Source organism: Mycteria americana, chromosome 8 (assembly GCF_035582795.1).
Source record: "Mycteria americana isolate JAX WOST 10 ecotype Jacksonville Zoo and Gardens chromosome 8, USCA_MyAme_1.0, whole genome shotgun sequence".
NCBI lineage: Eukaryota > Metazoa > Chordata > Aves > Ciconiiformes > Ciconiidae > Mycteria > Mycteria americana.
In genome coordinates, this window is record NC_134372.1 from 28,490,058 (window position 1) to 28,509,328 (window position 19,271).

Genomic DNA, 19,271 nt, shown 5'->3' on the forward strand with positions numbered 1-19,271 from the left:
CGAGCCGAGCCGGCACGCCATGCTGACGCGAGCTGGGGAGCCCAGCGGAGAGGGGAGCCAAGGCTCTCGGCCACTGCCGTTAAACCACACTTTTCCAGCAGGTCAGCTTGCTTCCAAGATCTCAAAATTTTCCACATTTGCTCAGCTGAAGGGAAGGAAAAAAACCCAGCGAAAGAGGCTGGAGCGCTTCTGGAGAGCAGTGCTGGGCTGGCAGGCAGGATCCCTTACACTGGGGTCACTGATTTTCCCAACTTACCAGCATGCCAGTGGAGGCTGTGCTGGCCACTAACACACGTTAGCGTGTGTGTAAATCCAAAGCCCCCCCCCCCCCCCCCCCCCCCCCCCCCCCCCGAGCTGTCTGGAGCCCGATGCTGCTGCAGAGCTCTCTCTTGACACAGCCTGGAGCTCTTTAAGGCTTTTAAGAGCAGGGCTGGGTTTGGCGCCTTCAGGATCTCCAAAGGTTCCCCTGTTGCATTTCCGTTCAGCTCTTGCTTACAACACAACACACAGAATTATCTTCCATTTCTAGACCCCAAGATGCTGTTGAGCTGCTGGAGCAGAATGAGCCCTAAAATGCAGCTGCCTCGGAGGCCCGACACAGCAGGCAGCACCCGGCGGCAGCCAGGATGCCCATGCCACGGTGAGGATTTCGGTTGGCAGCCCCCAGGGAGCCAGACGCTGTGGGGACTCAGACTGTGGGGGGGTGACATGACCCTTCCTCACCTCCATCCTGCGTGCGAGGCCCCGGGACCACAGTCATGGGGGGATGCAGGGCAGAGATCCCCAATATCCCCTCCTCTCCTCCTCAGCCCCAGCACAGCGAAGTACAGCAAAAGGCAAATCATTTCCCTTGCTGCCTGCTCGGTGCTTACAGCGGGCCCAGCCCTCCAGCCCCGCTTGCGGCCGCCCTGGCTGAACTGCCGCCTGTGCATCTCGCCGTCAGCGAGGATCTGCTGCAAAACAAACCCAGGTTGCCTTGGGGTCCCTGCTGGGAGGGACCCTACGAGCAGGGCAGGACCTGGCTGGCTCCCCAGCCCAGCGCGTGGGGAGGAGAGAGAGAGGGGGCCAGAGACAGTCCTGCACCACCCTAAGCGGGCCAGCAGCCCGGCTACCGGAGCAGCGCCTGCGTTATGCTGCAGCCCCCTCCGAGGTCCCGCGCAGCAGCCGGGGCTGCTCGCTGCCAGCCAGGAGTCCCGAGCTGAAACCTCCCCGCAGCAGTGCCCTGGACAGGGACTCCAGTTGTTTTTGCAACCAAAACCAAGCAGCAACTGGCTTGGAAGCGTTTGGAGATGAAAACGTGTCATCACCCCCATTGTTTTGTTTCTGTCCAATTTCAGGCTCGTTTAAGCAGGTCCGTAACAGCTGATTCTGTACATAACAGGGTGCCAAAGGCTGCAGCTCCCCCCAAGCACGTGGTGTTTTGTTCTTGTCTGTCCCGCAACATGGCCACAGAGCAAGGGCTGACTCAGCAGCTGACATGTGAGCCTAAAGCTGAGACCATGCTCGGAGCTGCAGGCAAGGGGCCAGTGGCAGCGGCAGCATCGCTCACCCTGTTAGCAGGAAGGATGGGGCCTGTGCTGCTTTCGCCCCGGCACAGTGCCGGCACGGGCTGCCCCACTGGGCGGGCTCAGAGCATCCTGTGGGGAAAGGCTGGTGAGCGCCTCTGCTCCAAGGATGTGCATGGGCCAGGCATCGGGAGCTGCTGAACTCAGCCAGCCAGAGCAGAAGGGATGGCCAAGATGACGGTGCATTGCTGGCCTCCAGCTCCGGCCACTTGCTCCACACCCAGGCTCCTTGGTCTGCCCTCCCAGGCAGCTTCACTTGCTGAACGTCCCTGCGTGGCCAGGCCTTGGGTGGGTTTCCTTACTCCTGCAGCACTGCTACAGGAGAACTACATTGTCCCCATCACCTCCCAGTTCTGGGTTTAATCCCACCACCAGCCCCAGTAGTGCAGAGGGAAAGCGATCCAAGCACTTGCCCTGACCCTCAGGCTGCTATCAAGGCAGACACCAGCCACCTCTGAGCAGGGATTGTCACGATCGCAGTCAGACACTCATTACTGTATGTGACCCTTAATTTCTTTGTCCTCTGCTTCCCACACAAACCACGCTGCCAGCATACAGGAGTGGCGGGATGGAATACTTTATTCATGTGAATGCTTGGATCCTGACCCATCCTGCCTGCTGCCGCAGCTCCCATCTTCTTGACAGCGTGAACAAGGAAGGATTTCTTCATCACCTTGCTTAAAACCCCCCCAGCATCATCAGACCCCACACACAAGTACAGAAGTTTGGCTTCGTCCAGGCAGGAGTGCAGCACGGAGGGGCAGGGAGCGCTGTGGGGCTGGCAGAGCGTGGAGAAGGGCTCCAGCCCTGAATCCCATGGCTTGTGCACGCACAGCAGCCACGAAACTTTCCTGCAGCTCCTCTCTCAAGCAAATACACCAGCCGAGCCTTAACCCAGGCTCCAGCACCCTCCCAGCCTCAGGGGCTCCTCCTGCTGCCAGAAGCACCCGGGGTTGGCAAAGGATGGGTGCCACTATCTCTTCTCCTTGGAAAGCTCACACCGGTCTCTTCTGTCACCTGCTGGACCATTTAACCCTCAGAGTGCCCCCTGCCCACTGACAAATACCCTCCCCAAACTATTACAGTAAAAGGAAAAACCTGTACATTGAGACATACAGGCCGAGTCTTGGGTAGAGAACGGTTTCCGTGCCTGGTGGTCCGGTGGTGGCTGGCAGCCCCCAGCCAGTGCTCAGGCACAGAAGGGAGCAGGATCTCCCGTGGCCACCCCCAGCACATCAGGGTTTCATCCTGCTCAGTCTGATGTCACGTTCTATTTCGAACTGCCTGTGATCCACACGCTCTAGGAATGCTTTCCTCTCGATGTACCTGCAGGGAGGCAGAGAGGCAGAGGCTGTAAGCAGTGCCCGCAGCAGCCAGCGCTGCCCCCAGCCTGGGGCAAAACCAACCCAAAGGGACGAGTGGGGAGGGAAGGCATCATCTGTGTCCCTCCCTCTCTTTCTATGAGCTGATCACTGCACTGAGTGTCTCCTACAGACACCAAAACTGCTCCTCGGCCTGATGGGTGTCTCCCGGCGGACTTGCAGAGATCTGGGGTGAAGGGTCCCCGTAGGCTGGAGCCATAGGCTAGCTGCTTCTGGTTCCAGCTCTTCTCTTATGGCTGAGAAATGACCTTCACAAACAACTTGAATGGGCTCAGGGCAGGTCTTCAGCAGGAGAGGCAGCTCTGAGGCTGCCCAGGCGACCCTGCCCACACACCCCCAGCAAAGCATCCCAAACCCAACCACAGCAGCACAACCCACAATACAAGTTGGTAACGGGTAACAGGGAGCAGCAGGGATGCAAACAGCACCACACAGCAAGCCTACAGCAGCTCAGGGATTCAGGCCAGGGGTTTCCCAGCCACAGACCAGCTCCTAACCACTGCTGAGTATTTACTTCTCCCTCTCAGCGAGGCACCTGAGCGCTGCAAGGAAGAAGGCAAGCACGCCTATGCCTGGAAAAGCACCTTGCCGCTCATTAATGGCATGCAGCTGAATTTTAATGTACTTTGCTGCAAACCCTTGCCACAGATCACCCGGGGCTGTGCTACTAATTAACCTACAGAGGGAGCGAAATTGCAATTCAAAACAGGAGCTGTAATTGAATCATCACAATTGTTTTGCATTTGTTCCAGGGTGGCAACACTTGGCTGTCATGACAAGGTCATTACGCTCAGCACCGGCGTAAGAGGCATGAGCTGCTGCATTTGGCTTCTCTCTGCCGGTAACTGCTTTTCCTGCACCACAGCTGGTGCCGGCTAATCAGAGAAGCCCATTGCTTGAAAGGAAGACCAAAGGCTGCAGGGAAGATGAGCATCGCAGGCTCTGTGGGTTTTCCAGGCTACCGGGTGGCTGGCAGTGTGCATGGAGGTGCTTGAAGACCCAACTGCATGGGAAGGTTGAAGCCCCCTCCCATCACCAGCAGTGGTCCCTCTAGAACAGAGGGGCTGCACTGCCTTTGGTGACGAGGTCTCCGCTTTATGCTACAGCTATCAAACTGGTGCTGAATGTGCTCCCGGGACCAGGGTGCCCTCGCCCTTGCTGTGAGGGACGGCCCTGACACTCCTGCCCATCCAGTCATTGGAAATGAATTAATCCAAATTCATTTCAGCGAGAGATTCCCCCCCTGCTCGGTCCCCGAGCCAATGAACAGCAGCCCCATGCATCCCTGCTGCCACCCTATTCCCATCGCATCCCGAGCCCATCTCACACTGACACAACTGGGTCAGCTCAACTCCACCAGCTGCGAGGGGCAGGGGCCCAGTGCGCCGTAACGCAGACGATGCGCTGGCCGTGACGAGGTATTTTTCTGACCCCCTGCCCCTCACCGTCAGAGGAGGGCTGTGCACTGAGGCCCCCTCCCCATGCCAGCTCAGGAAAGGCGGGCAGGGGAGTGTCGCTTGCCTTCATCCCCACAAGCATCCCCCAAGGTGACTGGCTCCTGGGGCCGGGCTTGGAGAGGCCACAGGAAGGAAGTCGGGGGGGGTCACGTTGTGTATTACAGTGTGTCATATTGCTGGGCGTGTGGCTTTCCTCCCCTTCCGGTGCTAAACACCAACTGCAACCACAGCTGGGAAGGCGAGGAGCAGAACAGCGGCAACAGCAGGTTACCGCTGTTAACCTGGGAACACCCCGACCACCTGGGCAGCAACAGCCCAAGCTAACAAATTTGAAGCTCCTTCTGTGCCTCCCTTCTCCCAACCCCAACAAGGGGTCAGCGCCTTCCTCCTCCTCCTCCTCCATGGCTGCCGTGCCTCTCCAGCGGGCAGGGACTGGCTCCTGGGGGATCGATACAGATCATGAACCAGGAATGTGGTTGCACAGCCGCAGCCAGCGGCTCTGCATGGAGGAGGAACTGTGACATTACCCCATGGCGTTGTCCTTGGCCGGCCACAGAAAAGCGCCACAGGGGCCAGAGCAGACCCTGCAAGGCACTACCTGTGCATACACTGGGGTTTATGGGGCAGGCAGCCTGGGAACAAGCCCAGCCGGCTCGTACTGCATATGCACCCGGAGGCTGGAGGTGCAGATGGACACAAGCAGGTAAGCAGCAGGTCTGCAGGGTCAGTGGAAGCCCCCCTGCCCCACTGTGCCCCGAACCCTGTGCCTGAGCTGCGGCTCTGTCTCCAGTTCCCAGCCTGGCTCTGTGCAGCCAGCAGCAAGGTGCTGCCAAACAGCAGTGCAAAGTGCACGAGCGAGGCACAAACAGCCGTCCTGTGCTTGTCTAAATAACCTTTGCTACCTGAATCAGTACCTTCCCGTAAATTATCAGCCTGCGTGGAAACAGGGCAGCTGTGACCCACAGCAGAGGAAGGTAAATTTGTTGGAAGAGGCTGTCTCTGCTAACAAGGGCAGCTGCAAACTGCTCTCGGGAGGGTTTCATTGGTGCTGCCTGTCCCCTGCCAGTCACCATCAGTCTCCTAGTGCACCCGGAGCAGGGCTGCACCCCCGCTGGGCCTGCCCTACAAAGGTGGCCCAATTAAGAGGCTGCTACACATTTCCATTTATAAAGCACATCAGAGAGATTGACAGCAAAGGGGATAGCTGCCTCTGCTCCTTACTTCAGCCTCTCCTGTGAAATCCAGGACAGGCCCTCAGGATCTGACACAACCAGACTGCACAAAGCTCAGATCCTGCTGCTGGGGAAATGCAAATCACCGTCTGGGGCTGGTGATATGAGGGGCAGAAAATCAGAGGCAAGGGCGGACACAGCCACGGGGCAGCATGTGTCCCCACTGCCTCAGGAACCCTAGGGCTATGCTGCAGCTGGCTGATAACTGGCATGAGGAGCAGAAAGATGCTGCAGCCCCGTTGCTCAGCCAGCCACTAGCGTGCTGGCTGAGCACATGTTGCTGCTGGAGAAGGGCCAGGGAGGTCCAAGGCATGAGAAGCTCTGGGCTGTGAACAGCGACTTCTGCAAGTTTACTGCAAAAAAGAGAAATACAACCTGCCTTCCCTTCTGAGCAAAAAGAAATGCCTCCCGCCTTCCTCGAGACACACATGGACCATCTCTGTAGTGTGCAGGCACGCGTGGTGTTGGGTAGATGCTTCCAGGAGTGAGTTGTGGCTTTCCTTGTCACGCAGAGATTTTTAATTACAAAGCAGGACACGCAGGGACCAGAGGTTTCTAACACACGTTGGCACCAGGTTAGAAAGCGCCCTGCTCCCTCCTGCCTGGGTTGAAGGGTTAACAACCTCCCATTACGATTTTTATAGAGATGTGTAAATGATTGCCCACTGAAGGGTGAGCAGTATTAAAGGAGAAGAGGTGGCTGTGGAAGGACAACAGGCTCCTGCAAAATGACCTGAAGCTGGCAGCAGCTGTGTCTGTGCGATCTGCCCCCAAGCAGGCTGGCTGCTCCCAAACGGCGCAGCACACTTCACACACTTCACAGGTGTTTTACAGGCGGCCTGTAAGCAGAAATGCAGTGGGCTGCACGTCCGTTGGTGCTCCTCCCTTCTCCCTTCCTTTACCTTGAAGGTGGATGCAATTCACAGCAAGCAGATATTTGGTTGATCCCCTCACATTACATGCCTGACTAGCACAAACAGATTTGTAGGGAGTGTCTAAAGTTATCATAGCACCATGTTTCTTGTTTGTTTAATGACAAAAATCACTTGCCAACAGCCCAGCGGATTTTCTAGCCTGGGATGTGATGGGCAGCAAAACCCAAAGCTGTTCAAGCTTACAGATGCTCTTAAAATTGCTGCTCTGCTTTGCTCATCTTTTCAATGTGCTGATCCCTTCTTCAGCCTTCAAGGACCATTACATTAGCATCTCTGGAAAGGTTTGCCAGGCATGAAGAGTGAGCTGTCCTGCTTGCATGGGGTGGGGAAGGAAACAGCACTGGCCAAGAAAGGTCGACATACTAGGTTTGAAAAAGCAAGAGGTACCACAAAACGCTCATGCAGGGTAGCCTAGCCTGTTTGCGGTGCATACAGTCCAGCTGAGAGTGATGGACCCTGATTCAGGCTGATTCCACCAACTGTGGAAGGAAACAGTGTGTCCCAGCAATCGGCAGGAGATGGTCTGGCTTTTAATGGTGATACTACCACCATCAGCCCAGTCCAGAGCAGTGAAAGCCCAAAGCCGTTACCACACTTAGCAGCCACTCGGACGTCTGCATAGGGCGAATTCTCACTCCACATCCCATCAGGACAAAACAGCCAGGTGCCACAGACAGAAACAGGACCCTTCCCCGGAGCCGGGTTCTCCCAAAGCAGCCTGCAGCTCCTGATGGGGCTTCATGGGAGAAGCCCACCTTCCTCTTCTTCCTCCATCTCAGACAGAGCCTGGCACATGGCCTGGCTCTGCCTCCAGACTCCTGGCATGGGCCATTTCGATGGAGAGCCTTGCATACGGGGCTCTGACCGTAGCGTTTGCCACGCTGCAGACAGCATTGGCGATAATCTGGTGCATGCGTGCTCTGCCAGACCTGTTACAAGATGTAAATTGCTCACCTCCTTGGTTTCAGGGATCTTGGAGGAACACCTGCCCCCCCCTCCCCCCAGCATTCCTACTGAATTGCTCTACTTGTTCAAGGGCAAGTGTCCAGAAACAGATCAGGGCAGATCTGGCGGAGAAGGGGTGCTGTGGAAGGGTGCAAAACGAAACTGAAAAAACCCAGCAGTTATAAAATATCTATCTGAAATACAAAATCCAATCTGTTGGAATGCAGAAGCTCTGAGTTTTTCCTGCAGAGTAAATGAACAGCTTACAATAAAAATACATTTTATGAGCTGTCCACTAAGCCGGTTACATTTTCCCAGAGCTTAGCAAAGCACTTGCAGTGGAAACGCTACTTCTGATCTTATTATCCATACCTGCAGTGCATGTTATTAACTTTCTGTTTTATTTACAGCATCGCCATTTACTTTTACGATACTTCCATTAACTTCATTGGAGTGAACATTGCTTGATGCACACAATCAACGCCCAGCGCTGCCATAATCTTTAACGCACCTTGCCAGCTGTTCTGGGTTTGCATACATCTTTACGAAGGAGGACGGAGGACAGACGCAGCTGGAACATGTTGTTTGAAGAACAGAACAAAAAACATACCTCCCAATTTGAGACTTTTTTTAAAAAAATAAAACAGGGCAAAGGCAATTGTGTTTCCTCATGGGAGTGCTGCATTAGACCGGTTCACACTGCATCTGTGCCACTAGTAGGAGAGAAGATAAAGCACAGCCAGACTCTACTTTAGCTGGACTAGAAGAACTCATGAGGTTGTTAACAGAGAACGATAGCTGCTTGCAGACTTACCTGTCTCCCTGTGATACCTAGAACAGCTACTGGCTTTATATATCCCTAGGATAAATCCTTAAGAAATCCCAAGGGTTTGCTGAACTCTCTGTAGCAAGCGATGGGGTTCCTACATGTATAGGAAATGGTGGGAAATGCTGGACTACTACTAGGTAAAGTCCCTCTTACCCATCTTTCCCTCGGTTATGGATAGCCAGCTCCTCCACAATCCCCTCTTCCTCCTTGAAGTTCTCCCAGTCCAGTTTAGATTTCTCCAGTGTGCTCATCTTCTGCTTTTTGGAGCCAATCTTCCCCAGGAGGCTGCTCATACCGCTTGGCCTCTTCACCCTGACGGAGACAAGGGAGCAAATGTTACTTAAATGCAGGGAGACAGCATCAGTTAGCAATTAAAAATGGAGCTGAGAAACGTCATGCGTGAGAGTGGTGGCCTTGATGGTGGTGAGCCACTGCCACTAAACAGATGGCCACCAACTTCAGGCAGCCTGCAGGCAGCAAGGTCACGCTTCCTGCAGATCCTTCTCTGCTGTTCCCCTGGAAGCAGCAGAGTTCATTACATACATGTCTCAAGTGCTCGTTTTTTGTGAAAGGGCTTTTTCATTTATCTTCTTAAGAGAACAGAAAGCTTTCAGGCCAAAAGAGATCACTAAATCATCTTGTTTGACCCCTTGTATATACCAGGCCAAGCCATTCCACTGATCACCTCTGTGCTAAGCCCAGTTCTTTGTCTTTGGTTTAAAGTGTTGTTTTCTGGACGGGATCCAGCCTCAGTGCGTCACCAGTGCTGACAACACATCTAGGATTTAACCATTTCGTTGGTATCAACACGCCTGTTTTCAACTTGATTTTGTCTACCTTTAGGTTCTGGCTGCCGCTGCTTATTCTAAATCTGAGTACTTTGGTGCCCAGGTGGGTCTCATTAGTGACGTACTGGTACACCATAACGAACTTACATCTGAATTTTTTTTTTTACAAACAGATGGAGCTCTTTATGCCTCTCATTGAAACACATTTTGTCCCAGCCCATACGTCATTTCTAAGGTTTTGTCCCCCTGCTTACATCTCAACAGTCTTTGAAGATGGGGGCACCAGAACCGTGTGTAACCCCCACCCTCCTCCTGATTGCAAATCTGTTTCTGTCCAAGGATTGCCTAAATCCTGTTAGTTACACCATCATGTGACACACTGAGTCCCAGTGCACATGCACCGCGATCCTACACCATCTCCCAGGTCCCTGTTTAGCAGGAAGACCACCTTGGTCTTTCATCTCCTTGTTTTTAGAGGACTGAAATTCCACCCGTGTGGTGGGGCTCCCAAATATCCCCTTTATGCTGGGAAATGCACACACAGGGACTTGGGTCAGCTGGGTCGCCCTCCAAGGAAGACAATTCTCAGGGCTAGGAACCCGTAAAACAAATTTGTATTAACCCCTTCCCAAACCCCCCCAGGAGAGGGGGGCAAACAGCATCCCACTGAACTCGGTGTTTACACACATTCCAGAGATAACTTAGGTCTGCAGGGCCGTTGCCTCTGCAAGAAGCCGGAGAGGAAATGATTCTCGTTCCTAAGAGATGGAGGAATTTGGGGAGGGGGGGGCCCAAGGAAGGCAGCCAGGTGAGCGTGGCAGACTGCTCTCCATCAGTTCTCTCCAAGCACGTCCTGCCCAGGGGTAGCCATTCTTGGGAACACATCCAAAGCTGTCCTTATCGGATCATTAGCATGGTTTATGCTTCCATAATTTGCAAGCCTCTAAAGGAAAATAATTCCACCGTTTATATGGAATTAAATCAAAGAAAATGACATCTTTGTAAGCCTCAGCCAGAAGATTCTAAATGCAAGAATGGTTGGCCATGGTCACTTAGGGTTGCAGCTTCCTGACGTAGATATATTTGGGCTACAAACCCTGGATTAAGGGCATCTTGGCAGGCTCCATAGCCACCGGACAAAGCTGCCTGCCCCTCCTCATAATGCCCAGCCAGAGGAGCATAAATATCCTAGGACCTGGCCCTCTTATTTCTTTCAGTCCCTGCTCACTGCTGGAGAACATGCCAACAGCCCACACTTTTCACTCTGCGGGGACACAGAGCAAGTTGGATGCTCTTTTATTCACCTTTATCCCTGAATGTCTCATCAAGATGTCTACAGCCCTCACATCACGATCACGCAATGAAACCTTGATCCTCACTCAGCCTCTGCTTCTCCCTTATTTTTCAAGACCTGATGGCTCCGAGTATCCTTATCTGCAGGTAGCAGGAAAGTGGTGCAAGGGGGCAAAATGTGCAAAGACGTTCTCAGCGCAAGATAAAACCAGAGAGATTTGGTTCCCACATGTGGCTATCCAGGACTACATGTGAGCCTTGCACAACCACCAAACCCAGTATCAGATGCGTGTTCAAGTTGCAAGGCAGTGGGAAGAGAGGAGATATGACAAGTTAGAAGGCAAAACCAAACAAAATATTGGGCAAGCATCCCCTGTGGCAGTCCCTGCTGAGCAGCTGTCTGGAAGGCAGAGCCTGGTGCTCAAGCATGGCAGTTCCTTGCGCTGCACTGGGAGGCCTTGGGTTTTAGCAAGGGACTTAAAGTAAAGATGCTCTGAGACAGATCTAGAGAAGTGCTATGGCTGATCCAGCTGGCAACGCTCCTCTCCCCCCAGCCTGGGAGGCAGAAGGTGTTTAAATTAACATAAGGTATTCAATAACACATTTTTCTGAAGACACTTAACTTTCCAGACTCACTTGTGCTTACAATTCTGCCTACCTTTGAAGTGGGAGAAGCAGGGATGCAGAAATGCCGGGTGTTGTTCCTTGTCCCTACATGTCTCCTAAATGGTTTTTGGGGCAAAGAACCCCGATGGCATAAGAGCCATCTCACCTGCGCAAAGGCACTCACAGCTCACCTGTATCCGCCAACTCTTCCGTGGCTGGGAGCCTACAGCCACTGTACAGCTGTACTACAGACAGGCCTGACTCTGCAAAAGACACAGCATGCACCTGGAAAACCCACTTGAAGCTGTTTCAGGATCTCTCCTGGGTGTTAGAGGTATGTCTGCCCCACAGAGCGACAAGCAGGCTCAGAAGCAGGCTCACACACGTCGAGATTGACGTCTTTTCGGCTGAACCTCAGGCTGTCAGCTGCTGGTGGGGAAGAGCTGAGCTGGGACAGGGGCCAATCGGCCAGGTTGGGCTGCCGCTCACATCCCTGCACGAAACACAGACTGGGACATGCTGACAGGCAACTGCTGTCCCCAAACCACAGTGGAGGATAACCATGAGCAAAGGGAAACAAAGGCAAGATGGTTCATGGCCAGAGGTGGAAGCAGAGGCAGTGCTGGCCTCACAGCAGGGAGCAAGGGCTGTAGGCTAGGCGAAGGTCAGTTGTCACATGGGAATTCCTGGCATAAATTAACAACATCTACATGCACACATCCATCTGTAACAGTGCTCAAGGCCTCTGTATCTCCTCTTGGCCACGAATATCCCTTAAAAGATACAATTCACCCCATGTTTGAACCTACAGAGTCTAGGTTATGAATAGGGACTTCCATCAAGGGATTCCAGACAGCCACAAGAATACTTGCAAGTCAACAGTCCCCTCAAGGCAAGGGAACCTAACAAAACAGGGCAGGCTATGCTGCACCCTCATTTTGATGACTACTCCAAAAATACTGCTAATATCCGGTGTCAGCCCCATGCTGGAGACAGGCCCTGGGCTGGAGGACCTGGCTCTGCTCCTGCCCGGACAATTCTGTGCTGTTTGCAGCAGGACCAAGCCAGGCACCAAGACGGGGCCAGGCACGGGCTGAAGGACATGTTTGAGTCTGCTGCTGAGTCTTCACTCTGTGCTGAGCCTTTCATCACCCTGAATAAATCCAACAGCAAACCTGGGTGTGGGAATTCCTATGCTTGTGCCAAAATGAAGTAAACGAGAGACATTAAAGTCCAATTAAAAACTTGCTTGGCCTTAAATGCCTCATCTGTTTAAAAAGCAAGTAAAGGGGCCTGATTAATTGCATTCAGTGCCAACAACAGGAATTATTACCCTTTTTGTACTCATTAAGGGTATCTGCTGTGGCATCTTTAATCACCAAGGCATTTAAAAGACAGAAAGTAATTTGCTAAGACATAATGGATCCCGGGGATGAGAATAAGGACAATTGCCTATTTAGGACACAAAGACACGCTCTTACTTTCCACGATTAAAAAGCACAGCCCAAATCAGCCCCTGAACCAGCAAATAAGTGTGCTAGTGAGCTCTGCCTTGGTGGGGGGATTCCCCTGCACCCATCTGGTGTCTTCAGGACAAGGACCGTGCCTGTGCATCACCCAGCACTGTCACACACAGGGACAAACAGCAAGGGACAAACAAGCCAAGGGCTCCCTTGCTGTCCCACCGTAGGCGAACATGCTCTGTATTCCTGTCCTTAACAACAAGACTTCCTCTCATCTCAGTGCGAGCCTGCAGCCTGACCAGGACCTTGGAGAATTGCTGCTATACCAATGATAACGTGGCATTGTCACATCTAATCCATGAAGGTTGGCAGCATCTGGGAGATGCGTGCCTGCCTCCAAAGAGGCACACTTCATCACAAGCTTTATAAAATAATCTTCAAGCAATAGGAAAAGAGGGCTACAAAGGTCTCATAATGCACCCCACCAGCCAAAGCAAGGTGAGTTCCTCTCCCACCCACCCAGAGATGGGTGTTCTGAAGGCCTCCTGACACTAACCCCACATGCACTAGAGGTTTCAGTACTTTATCAGCCTTTCACTTATGTAAGTTTTCCCCAATGACTACATTTCCTTGCTCAGCCTATGACTTGTTATCTTCTTCCTAGTAGCTACTAAGAACAGATCATTGCCTCACTTTTCGCAGCAGCCTTTTATGTCTTTGAAAGCTTTTCATATCCCCCCCCCCAGCTCAGCTTGCTCTTTCCTAGACTAAACAATCCCGGGTCCTTTCAAGCTTTTCTCATTCCTCATGGTTTCCAGCCCTCTGACCACTCTCACTGTTCTCCCCAGACTCTCTGCTATTGGCCCACATCTTCCTCAAAACGCAGTATCCAAAATGGGAAAGAAAGGGCTCCAGCCACGGCTTTACCGGCACCGGGAGCAGGAGCAATACTTCAGATGCCTTGCAAAGCACGCAACTCCTTACATGGGCTCCTATGACGTGTGCCTTTTTCACAACCGTGTGACAGCGTTGACTCATGTCGAGTCTGTGATTCACTGAGATTTTTGTTTGCTCCACTGCTGCCAAGCCAGTTATTTCCTTCCTTGATTGGTGCAGATGATTACTGCTACCCCAAGGCAGAGCTTGGCACTGGTTCTTCTGTGCTGTTTCTCCTGTTTGCCCTCATGTTCCCCTCGACACAGCGGATCTCGGATGTCTTCGCAGATCAGCCTCTCCTATTCACAACACCCATGCTGCAGCTGTCGAAGAGTAACACCGGGGAAAGTACCTCCCATCTTTGTGAAATACCAACAGAGACAATTTAGCAGCTGAACCAGCACCAACTGGCCAAACAAGATCAAGCTGATAGCCAGAAGCAGGCAGGGACCAGCAGGGTCAGACTGCAGGAGGAGCTGTGACAGTTCATGTTGTCCGACTCCAATGAACGAAGGGTGCCCAAAGGACACCTACTCACGTGTTGATCAAGGAGCCAGCGGTGTCCACAGCTCCAGCCTGCAGCCTGACCTCAACCCTTGGGGATCACAAACCCTCTGCAGCTCTGTTTCTGCTGGCTCCGCAGGAGCGTGCAGACCACAAACCCTGTGCTGCTTCTCCATCTGCCCTGTATCATCCTCTTTGCTGTGGATAACAACAACTTCTGTAGCAGGAAGGTCCTACTTCTGTCTTCTACCAATACTTTTAAGAAGGGCTCAATTCGTAAGAAGCAAACACTGAACACAAATAGGATGTTACTGATGCTAGCTAACAGCCCAACACTAGCCCACCCCCCTTCTTGTTATGTTACATTTTGGGAAAATAGTGTGAGCAGATGCACTTAAGAGGACAGTCACTGCTGTACCCAAATCACGAGCGAGATGCTCATTTCCCCCCCCTTGATTAAATCCAGCGCCCCGAGCCCCTGTTAAACAGAGTGGCTAATAACCTGTTTTGTCCATGACGATCTTGTGATAAAGCGGCTGTTGCAAGAGTAGGACCAAGCAGCACAATTTTTAGATGATGCTGATTCTACCAAGGCATCCTGCACACCCTGCAGCTATGTGGTGGAGGAGACAAGACAACAGCGCTGGACATCTTCTCTGGCCTCATTGCAGGCTTTTGCACCTCCCAGAGCAGAGACAATTTGGTGCTGGGTCCTCTATCACCTTCCAGCATACATCCAAAACATCTGGTGACTACCCATGAGGCACTGCAGAGCAACCTTTTTTTTTGCATAAATAAATCTGGACTCACAAAGATGACATGATTTCATCAGAAGGAAATCTTGCGAGGCCAGGAAAGAACCCCTATCTCCTGCCCCAGCCTTTGTACACAGATTATCAAAGAAATCACCTTTACCATTTACCATTTTAAAAGGCAGCTCACACCTACAACCTAAAAAATCCACTCTTAAGGAAGTTTCAGAACCAGGATGGATAGTTTTTGTTGTGCGTTAGATGATGAGACCATTGCAATGGGCAAGGGTGCTTACGCTGTCTGGCACAAGAGGACAAGCAGGAGGCATCCGCTCGCAGGTCTTTCAGCATGGCTGAACAGCTTTGCAAATCTTCAAGCAGAAGAAACCAACTCAAACATAAGCTATAACACAAACTGCTTCCCTGCTGGCTGCCTGCAATGCAGAGCAGCACGTCAGATCCCACTATCAGAATAGGATGCGGGCAAGTAATTGTCACTGAGTGCAGAAAGGTGGTATCTCAGGCCACGCAGCCCTGAAAGTACCACGTTCATCATCAAGCCCTGGCTCTCCTGCAGCCCCTCTCCTGCCCAGCTCCCTTCCCTGCAGAGGCCTGCAATATTTACCTGAAGCACAGCGACAGCAGCTCTCTTCCTGTCACCCCAAGCGCTTCGATGGCAGGGATGCAGGTGAGAAGCTTTGCCACTCAGCAGAGAGAAGAGCACAAGGTTTCATAAATAGCAATATCTATTCCTGCCATGAACTGCTGTAAAGCTGAATAGTTTCCTTAACGGCAGGAAATGGTTCTCATACAAACTAACCACAGCTGGGCAACTGATGCAGCCAGTAAATACTTTCATTTTAATAAAGTGGAAGATTCCTGCCCAGCGCACCATGGATCACCCTCCCTGCTGTCCTCCCTTCAAACCACAATGTGCATGGGTGTGTGAGAGACATTGCATGAGGAGGATGTATGCAGAGACCCGGCTGGTGGCCCATGTGCTAGCTCTGCTGTTCACTCCCAGCCTCTCCAGACCAACAGAGGAACGAAAATGCTGGCAGGGAGGAAGATGGGCACATGGCAGGAAGGGAAGCACGGTGCCATCTGCTCCTCAAGGTCAGGGTGGTCTGGCTGGATGGAGCAGGTGGCAGCAGAACAACGGTGCCCGGTATCACCAGCTTGCAGGAACCTTCCCCAGAATGATAAAACAGGTCTTTCTCTTCAGACCCTAAAACTGACGAGCTCTTCCCATCCCTTTTCCTGTGTAACCAGCCAAGGATAGAAAAATCTCCCAGGCCAAACCCAACTACATTTCTTTTTTTATTTTTCCACTTGGCATTGTTTCCCAAACAGGCACTCAAATGGATGTGGAGAGCGGCTCAGCTCATTCTCAGCCCTGCCTGTCACAACAGGTATTTAAAAAAACAAACAAGAAAGCCTCCCCCAATGCCAAACAAACAAACATTTAAATCCCAGGTGGAAAAAAAAAAAAAAACAAGCGTGGAGGAAATGAAGATAAAAGGGTGGTTGCTGCTGGAGGGCTGGCAGGGTGGTGATGACCCTGTTTGGATGGCAGCGCCCAGGACTGAGCAAACGCAGGGCAGGCTGGCAGAGAGAAGACTGCCTGATTGCCACTGCTTGGCCAGGGCAGTGCAGGCTGAGGAGCTCGCTGCCAACTCAGATACTGATGCCTGTCCATATGCTCTGCTTGCTGAGCTGATAGCAGATACCCTAAAGCACACGTAAACTGAGCCAAAGAACCTGCCTGAAACGCTCTAGGAGTAGCAGTGATTTTTGAGGCAGCGTTATAAACCCGTATCTTTGTAGTGAGGATCATAAAGCTTCTTGCACTCTGAAGAGTGACATGCACCAGACCACTGTGGAAAAGCAGCCACGACTGGGGCAAAACCCATTTGGCGGTGCCAAATGACGGGGCACAAGAGAGCAGGCAGCGCAGGCAGCTACGTCCAAAGGTAACAAGAGACACATGCACGTACACTGGCAAATGCTATTACCCTGCCTGCGATCCTGCCAACAGACTGAGGCAAATTTATTTCTACTGCATGGAGGGCTTTGCTGACAGGAGCAGTCGGCAGCTCGCGGTGAAAATACTCTGAGTGCAATTACCCTGCAGAAGGTGGCTGGTCTGACTGCAGCAGGGCCAGCCTGAAGTACTTACAAGGACAACAAGGAAACGTGGGTTATAACTCGAGCTGATAGCGTGAGTTAACTCTTCTCGGGCTTTTGTTCAGGCTTGCCAACCCAAGTTGCTTTGCCATCACTGCTGTTGCAATGCAAGCTAGCAAAATCTGAAGAGGTAAGCTGAACCCCAGGTCCTTTCTGGTTTCTGATGTCACCCCATATCCCCTGAGACCTCAGGACAGCCTCATGGTGAAGACCCCTACATGAACACTGAAGCTCACAGCTTCTTTCCACTTGCAGAAAGTCTTTGACACCGACTCTGCTGAGCTAAGGAGGTAATCCACGATCACAGCACAAAGCAGAACTATTGTTAAAATAAGCAACGTGTCAGACACATATGGAAGAAAAGGTGTAACCTCTCAAGAAGCGAGAGTGATAGCTCTCCTTCCCACACAACGTGCCTGCCTTCCTGCAGCCAGGATCTACATGGAAGAGTTTAAGATGGAAATAAAAGGCACTGCCAGGCAAGGACAGCCGGACTGCTACACCCTGGGAGCCCAGCAATCAAAGCCTGGCCAAGATGACACGGTCTCCATCAGCATGGAGAGGCAAGGGCAGACGTGACAGACCAAGTGCATGCGTGATGCTGCCTTGGTGAGGGTTGCTGCAGGCAGTGGCAGAGCTTGCCACGGACGCAGTTGATTCTGGATGTATTTGTGTCTAAATATAGTCAGTGGGGGAAGAGAGGTTTGTCACAGGGGAAAAAACATGTCACTCCCACCTCCCAGTGGCAGTGAGCAACAGCCCGCCAAAGGGCAATGCTCTGGTATTCCAGCTACTGTTTTATTGCTGGATCAGTTATTAATCCAGCACAGTGAGTTTCCGCGGGACTTCACAAGTTGCGCAATGCTGCTTCGCTCTGGCAGAGTGCACCTCACCTTCAGGAAAGAACTAAGTGTCACGGTACCAGCTTATGAACAGCAAAACCGACACGGCAGGTGGTGAAGGGGCTTGCAGAGCATCACACCACGGGATGCCAGTGGAGATCCCAGTTAGTGACTTCTTTTCTGGTACACTTTCCAAGATATACAAATACATCATGCTCATCTCCACGTCATGAATTGTGCTGGATAGGCCTTTCTGAAGTACAGGGCTGCAAAAACAGACCTAAGGGCTGCCTTGCCCCAAAACAGGACAGCACAGATGTGGTACCAGCTTGTTCTCCAGTTTGCTTCCCAAACTGGGGAACAACCCAGGTGTAAATACACAGTAATACTGCACACATGAATATAGTTATTCCAGGAATAAAACCAGAGTTGGGTCTCCACGTGCACCAAGAGGCAAATTTGCTAAGCAGAGGAGAGATGGAATGCCTTGGCTCAGGAACAGCAGAGAGCAGCAGCAGTAACACAGGTGCACAGCTCTGCCGGAGCTGGCCTTTCCTCAAGCAGGTCCCATCCCTGAGCATCTAGGTCTGCACCCACGTCTCTGGAGGGCCTGGTCAAGAAGCATGGGCTGGTGTCTCATTTTACAGGCTTTGGAGGACATGCTCATCAAGAAGTACATCAGTTCTTGGGGAGCTGGCTGGCTCAGGCAGAGCCCTTGACCTGCAAGTGCCCTTATCAGCAGGAAGGGGTCATTAGGGAACGGACCAGGGTTTCCTGCTCAGGACCGAACCCTTTGTGAAGGGACTGCTGCCACGGACAACCTGCTTCCTAACAACCAGAGGAAGCAAAATATTTTCCTTAGGCCTCTGAGACAGAGTTGCTATGGGGTGGTTGTCAACAAAATGAAGTTGCACTTGTGGAGCTGGGCAGCACACGCCACGCACGGGCTGTTACTGCAGGATAAAGGTGCTCCCAGCAGCTTCACTGCCTGCCCCGAGCGCTGGGGATGATTCAGAGTGGCATAAGGCCCCTCTGTACCAGTATAACTGCAGCTGCCCTCTGGGCTGTACTGGCAGAACTGTTTTAGCAAAAACAAAATCTCGCACCCTCCTAATCAGTATGACATTGTGCGGAGAGCACGGCTCGCTCTGGCTCCTCTCCAGCCTGGAGCACAGACGGAGGCTGTTTCAGCAGCAGACTCTTCTAATGCATTTGCAGCGGGCCAGCCAATTATGTTACAATATCTGCGTATAGAGCTCAACAGGAGCTTAATTGAAAGAGCTGTAGCATTCAAATGACTTTTGATACTATGAAGACATTAACGATTCCAACCCAGCACTAACCAGCCCTGTCTGATGCTCAGCTGATGGATACGGACCTGTAACTCGGGGCTTGGTCTGCAGCCAAAGCTAGGCCCCTGTTAACTCAGCACAGCACCGCAGCTGTGGCCAAATGCTGATGGAGTTGCCCCTTCCCAGCTGGAAGCTGCAGCAACTCCTCACGTGAGCTCTCCTCCACCCAGGGCATCCACGCAACACAAAACAGACCTGCTCCT

General features: G+C 52.3%; 1 protein-coding gene across 1 annotated transcript in view; it reads right to left on the reverse strand.

Moving 5' to 3' along the window:
- Positions 1-2,111: 2,111 nt before the first annotated feature.
- CFDP1 (craniofacial development protein 1) overlaps positions 2,112-19,271 on the reverse strand; it is a 68,834-nt gene continuing 51,674 nt past the window's right edge. The window contains exons 6-7 of the mRNA XM_075510510.1: positions 8,499-8,657; positions 2,112-2,891 (exon numbers count right to left, since the gene is read on the reverse strand). Of these exons, the coding sequence (XP_075366625.1) occupies positions 2,801-2,891; positions 8,499-8,657 (250 nt within the window). The 3' untranslated portion in view covers positions 2,112-2,800. The remainder of the gene's footprint in view (positions 2,892-8,498; positions 8,658-19,271) is intronic.